We start from the raw sequence: 6,785 nt of genomic DNA on the forward strand, positions 1-6,785 counted from the left end.
CAGGCAGCCTGTCTCCACCCCCTCTTCTGTAGGACTCTCTCTAAGGGACAGCCCTTCGAGCCTGGATGGCATAGCAGTCCTGGCCGGAGGACTTCCACATCTGGCCTTGCAGATCTTCCTTCAGCCCTGTTGCCTTCTGGTCCAGGCAGACGGCAGGGACATCCCTGTCTTGCAAGCTTGTGCATTCTGAGACCTGCTATAGTGACTCCAAGGCCTGGAGGAAGGACTCCTGGGCTAGGACATCGAGTTTCAACTCCTGTGGCTATTGATCCCCAACACAGATGACAGGGGACTCCCCAGCCCTAGGCGTCGGTTTGAAAAGGTACCAAGCCAGGTAAGGTCAGAAGTCACCCAGGTTCTAGAAAGCCAGGCTAGGGGGTTAAAATTCTCAGGCATTTTTCATCTCAAAACCTTTCTAAACTTTAACTACTTCTTCAGAATCTACACGTGTGACAATGATTACAATGCTTGTAATTTTTTGTTAAGTTATAAGTGTGCTATCTATTCTATATCATGACTGACATACGAATTGTATGTACGAATTGACTGTATACTTGAAACTTCAACAATTTCCTTTAAATATTCCAGACCTCTGTTCTTGATGACTGTAGCGTTGCAGCTTGTCCATTTGGGAAATAGTAAGTTTTTTTTTTTTTTTTTTTCTTCTGAGTTTCAGTGCTAAGTCCTAAAATCCCCGCTTCTCTGTCATTTAGTGGCTTACTTTGTTGTTCTTTAAAGGTTATCAGAGGGAATCAGACAGTGCCAGAGAAATCAGCAATACCCTGTCTCCAAAGCCCCCGGGGACGACTTTGGATGGGATTCTGAGTAATTCCAGCACAGAGAATGGCAGCCAGGAGGGGTGGCGCCTACCGGATTCCCCTCCCTACTCCAGGACTTTTGGAGAGAGTAAGTCTTAACTGTGTTCGGTCGGGTGCAGTGGATCCTGAGTACCGGGGGGCTGGGGGGAGGGGGAGTAGTGGGATAAACCAGGGTGGAAAGGAGACACTGCAAGAGCATCTTTGCACCTTCAAGTTAAAAAAAAAAATTAAAAGGAAATTTTAGTGATGAGTTTACTCCGAGGTTTCGTGGTTTCATTGGCAAAACTATCAGCTTTCCCGTGTCGCTAAGGCAACAGGCTCTTCCCTGGCATTCAGGCAACTCCAGCATTCTTAGGGGCTCCAGGTGGCGCTAACGTCATCACACCCATGGGTGGTCCTGCCTGGGAGGCCTGCGGTTAATCACTGTCCACAAAGTCCCATGCTAACTTTAGCAGTGGAAGGGAGGGAGAAGCAGCAACGTGGAGGGTGTCAAGGGCTGTGCCGGCTCCCGCCCACATTCCTGATAGCTTGTTTTTTAGCCTTCAGCTGAAAGAGTGAGGTTTACCTAGCAAACACACTCAGCAGGCACGTTCCCTCCCAGGCTGTGGCGCCCTGCCCTCTGCGGGAGGGGACTAGGGGAGCTCCAGAGGCCACTACCGCTGCTGACCCAGGTCATCCTGCAGGTGTGGTCCCTGGATCCCGCTGCTGCCACAACGGAGGCACCTGCGTTCTGGGCAGCTTCTGCGTGTGCCCTGCGCACTTCACGGGTCGCTACTGCGAGCACGACCAGAGGCACAGGTGGGTGGAGCACAAGTGGGCTGAGAGGGGACTGGCCCGGGAGAGAGAGAGGGGTACAATGACACGAGGTTGACCTGTCCTGGCCTCTACAGAGACTGTGGCGCCCTGGGGCACGGAGCTTGGACCCTGCACAGCTGCCGCCTATGCAGGTGCATCTTCTCAGCCCTGTACTGCCTCCCACGCCAAACGTTCAGCCACTGTGGTAAGAGCACCCCGCCCGGCGACACACACACACACACACACACACACACACACACACACACACACACACACACACGTCTTTGCTGTTAGTGGATGGCGCACCAGTCGATAGAGCATCTGTTTGTGCACAGAACTTAGTATTGAGCACATTAGATCCGTGTGTTGCTCAACGGAGTTCCGATCATTGTGAATCTGCCGTGAATTTATTATCGTTCTTTACATTTTCCTTGTGGGGATGGCTGTGTGTACGGTGATTTGCCAGCGGTATCTCAGAGCACTGGGATTCCTTCCACGAGCTTCAAGATGCAGGGCAGAGTTACCCTGGGAGCCAAGCTAGCTCAGCAGATCACCAGTGGTACCCAAAAACTGGGGACACAAGAATAGCACTGAGCAGGAAGGGAGGGGTTGCTACACTGCAACCCTATGAAAGGCTGTCACAGCCTTTCTTCCTTTAACAGGAGCTGGCTTGGACTCCCAATGGTAGACAAGTCAGCCGAGGTCCCTACCCCCCTTGCCCGGTCACTCCAGCGTGGTTTGGCTGCCCATTGTGTCGAAGGAACACTGCATGAAATAAGCCCCTGCGCCATTTTTCTGCCCTTCCCCAGGCAGCCCTGAACCCCTCCAGTGGATGTGGCACTGAACAGTTTGTTCCCTGCTCCTCCCTCAGGCAGTCCAGGAAGGGCAGTGCCAGAGCAGAGGAAGGTCCTCAGTCACAATACCCCTCCCCACCCTCTGACCATGGCATTGGGTTAGGCCATTAGTGACTGTTTAGCTCCAGAGTCCCCTTCCCCCTTCCTGTGGCGCACAAGGAGTCTCCAGGCCCAGGACCAACACTCCTAGTGCCTTCCCTCTGCTCACTGAGCATCCTCCAAGCCCCTTCTCAACCAAGCAATCTCTATGTGTTGGGTTGGTCCACCAGCTGCTGCTCTTGAGTCCCAGAGGTTAGAGGACACAAATGTTGGGAATCGGGGTAAATTTACAAGGTAAATCTGGTGATCTCACAGGTGAGGTCAATTTTTACCAGCAGTTCTTCCCCGGGAATGTGGGGAAGAGATTCTCCGGGGTGTTTATTAATCCCTTTGCAAGGTCTGCAGGGCAGCATCTGAGTGTCAGTTCATTCCATCACTGTTTCACATCCTTGGAAACATTCAGGACTGAGGCCTGAATCTACCTGCCTGGTCAGTGACATGGGCTTCTGAAAATGTTTCTATTCATCAAAGTTGGACAAAGTATCGAGGTCCTCCTCCAGGGTGACTGTCCTTGATCCACTGATCCTGCTGCAGGGCCCATTGTAAAAGGTGAATGATAAAACAAGGGAGTACCATGGTCAAGCTCTCTAGCTAACTGATGGTCAAGGGGTTTAAGGAGGACTACCCCTGTGGTTGTACCAACTGTATTCTCAGTGTGCTCTGGGCACTTACCTCATTGGATTCCACCACAGTTTATGGAGTTGGCATCCTTCATAATCCACAGTATCTCTATTTGAGGAAAATGAAACCCAGGGATAGCTAATAGAGCACCCAGTCACCCAAGTGCCTTGAATGGTGAGAATAACTCAGTATGAAAAGAATGCCTTTGTGTGTGATGGTGTTATTTAGAATGTTGAACAGCAGCCATGTTTGAAGTTTGACCCCAAAGAAACATGGAATCTCAAAAAAATTGAGATTCCTTCATGAGATGTCGTGAAGGTTTTGAAGGCAACATGAAAAAAAAAAAAAAACACTTTTGAGATAATTACAATACTTTGAAATGATCTATGGTTAGGAAGGATGGCAAAGAGATACCATTATACAAAGTTATATCTTGCCCCCAGAAGCCCTCAGGTTGAAAGATCTCCAAGAGACTCTTGCTTTGACTGGGTCCACTGAGTGAAAGAATGTAAAGCTTCCACCAAGCTCAGGTTAGAGCCAGTGGAGCTGTTCCCATTAGAGCAGCCTGCAAGAAAGAAGACTAAATGTCCAGAGCACCAACCACTAATGAAGGGCTGGAGGTGGAACTCATCACTAGAGCCCTTGACGAGCGTGTGCCAGGCCTGAGCTCCATCTCCAGAAGCACGAGGGAAAAAGAAAAATCACTTGACCATTGTGTAGGACAGTGATAGCATACGTATTTAGAATGTTCTGGACCCTGGGTTTAATCTCTATAACAAACATGAAATAAAGTGCTGGTGTGGTAATCTGAACATGAGATGGATACAGGCCAAGCTGCTACGATTTCAGCTTTCTCTTTACAGTTATTTTTTTCTTATGTATATGTACATGTGTGTGCTGTGTGCATGCCATGTATATGCAGGTGTCCATGAAGGCTGGAAAGGGCTTGGGAAACTAGAGCTACAGGTATTGTCAGCCACCAGACAGGGGTGCTGGGAACTGAACTCTGGTCCTCTGCTAGAGCAGCAAGCACACCTGACCACTGAGCACCATCTAGCCCTCAGTTTTTCCTTTAAACAGCACATCTGGCAATGACAAAAACCAAACCAACCAACAAATAGATGAATAGACACCTGTGTGTAGACCCAGACTCTGGACCTGGGGGTACCTGCTACTAAACAGCTCTCAGCTTGTGTGTGTGTGCCCAGTGTTGTGTTCAAGCATCCCCAGACATGCTCTGTGGGAGGTTTTGTCTTGGTGCAGCATGCTTCTTGTGGCAGAAGGGCAGGAGGTGAAGCCATCTGACTATGAGGGGCTTCCAGGAGAGAGTCTGGTTCTCACACTGAGATGTGTGTGATGTTTCCCTGTAGCAGCCTCTTGCCTGTGAAGCTGTAACGGTGGCCACACCCCTTTGGGCGTGGCTTCAGGCAGAAGGAAGAGGAAAAGGGAAGCGTGCACCTCTTGTAACTTTCCCTCATCACAGAAGTCTCTAAAACCTTGATACCATTGTTCAGCAATAAAGGCATGTTGACAGGTAGCAAGTGGTCAAACTGGGTTTCTTTTCTTTCTTTTTTCACATGTGCCAAAAGTAATGGGCATAGCATGTCCACAATCTGGAAGACCTTTTGATAAATACATAATGTTTTAGGTTCCAGTAATAAATCATCCACTGGGAACAGATTTTTTTCTTCCTTGTGTGACGTAGAATAGTGAGAGTTCACAGAATAAGAAATGTAGATTTTTAATGAAGTATTAATAAAACATTTTTTGTTTTTATCTAAATGGATAGTGGTGTTCTAATTTTTTTCTTTCTAATCTCAAGGAATCTCCTTGGGAAGCAAACACCACAGTGGCCCCAGGTCCAGTTTGGGACCCCAGGTTGCTTATTTCACAGAGCCTACTGAAACTGTGTATTTGAACTTGTAGTTTGTGTTCGAGAACCAACTGCCTTAGGGGCCCGAATCTGACCCTGTGGCCTCCATTCTTCCAGAGAAGGTGGCCCTGTATGATCAACCCTGTCCTCACCTGATGCCCTGTGCATTTACCTGTGTGTGGCCAAGACCTAATTTTCATCAGTTGCTATCCTCTTCTTCCTCCTTCTCCCCTTCTTTCTCCTCCTTATCCTCCCTCCCATCTTCCTTCTTATTTGAGACATACAGTGTAGGGTAGGGTATCACTGTATCTTTGTCTAGCCTGGAACCTGCCTGCCTCTGCATCCTAAGAGCTAGAATTAAAGATGTGTACCACCACACCCAACATCAACACTTCTTGTCCATTCATGTGGGTTTTTGCTTGTGTGTTTTAGGTATGTTTTGATGGCATAATCCCTGGGGTCCTCTAGCCAGCCAGCTTACCCTAATCTGTGAGTCTGAGGTCCAAATGAGAGATATTCTCTCCAAAAAAAAAAAAAGTCTGGAAGGTGTCAAAGAATGACATCCAAGGTTGACCTCTGGCCTCCACAAACACACAGATACCTTGTACACACATGTGAACACACACCTGCACATGGAAAAAGACACTAGGAACTCATATGGGCAGAGTTGGGCCATCTGTATACCAGGTGACTGCAAGCTGTTTAAGTTGGTTCTATTTGCCCTGGTTTAGTCATGTACAATATCCTCAGAGGTTTCCCTCTTCTGCTCATGAGGTAAATGACTTAGGCTAAAGAAAGGACTATTTGTTCACTTGTAAAAACAATGAAGGCTCTTCCCCTGTCAGCTTTTAGTGTTCCACAAAAAGTCAATGTCTCTGGATACAGAGAAAATAATTCTTTCATTTGTTTGTTTTGAACACATACTAGATAAGAGCTCTGTTGCTCAGTCCTGAAAAAGAAGGAAGATGGATGGACTTGGTGGTACATACTTTTTATCCCAGTATTCAGGGGGGAGAGGCGGGAAGCTCTCTGTGAGCCGGAAGACAGCCTGTTCTGAATAGTGAGTTCCAGGCTAGCCAAGGGTTGACTACTATAGACAATTATATACACACATATACATAACAGACTATATATGGACACATACCCACACATATGGGGTAGGGCAGGTCCCGACCATAAAAGGGCTGGCTCAGAGCCAGGCAGAAGAGCGCGTTAGTAAGAATGGGTGCAGACTTCTCCATGTTCCTTTAGGCAAGCCTGCAGCTGTGCACTTAATGTATTCTCTGTTCTTTTTCAGACATAAAAGGCTTCCTCTCTTCAAGGGCCAGAGGGTCAAGTGCAAACAGTGCTCTGAGTCTTTCTTTCCTGCTGCTCTGCCTCCTTCTCAGCTGGTGAAGTTTGAGGCTCCTAAGCTCAGTGACAGAGTCTCTTGGGGGTGCAAGGAGTCACCCTTGATTGCACAGGGTGCCCCAGCATGCCAGCAGGAAAGCTGGGCTGGAAGTGGGCATCTGTGTGGATGCTGTGTGCTGTAAATAACAGAATCTCTGAAATATAATGGATCCTTGTGCTGTGCAATAAACATGTTCAACAGTGAGCCCTCCTTGCTTGCTGAACCTCCTTTCAAGGTCTCCAGTGGAGGCAAAGCTCAACACCAGAGCCCAGTGTGTTCCACCCAGAATCCCTTTCTGAAGGTTTCAGAGTATGCTCTAAGCAGGACTGAATGAG

At 48.3% G+C, this 6,785-nt stretch overlaps 1 protein-coding gene across 1 annotated transcript; it reads left to right on the plus strand.

Annotated features, from left to right (window-relative positions):
• Nucleotides 1-281: 281 nt before the first annotated feature.
• LOC100756508 (cryptic protein) lies at nucleotides 282-6,455 on the plus strand. Its single transcript, XM_027386899.2, has 6 exons — nucleotides 282-334; nucleotides 589-638; nucleotides 739-906; nucleotides 1,502-1,616; nucleotides 1,709-1,818; nucleotides 6,358-6,455. Exons 1-6 carry the CDS (start codon nucleotides 282-284, stop codon nucleotides 6,453-6,455), a joined length of 594 nt encoding a protein of 197 aa, XP_027242700.1.
• Nucleotides 6,456-6,785: the final 330 nt, after the last annotated feature.

The sequence above is a fragment of the Cricetulus griseus genome (genome assembly GCF_003668045.3).
Source record: "Cricetulus griseus strain 17A/GY chromosome 1 unlocalized genomic scaffold, alternate assembly CriGri-PICRH-1.0 chr1_1, whole genome shotgun sequence".
NCBI lineage: Eukaryota > Metazoa > Chordata > Mammalia > Rodentia > Cricetidae > Cricetulus > Cricetulus griseus.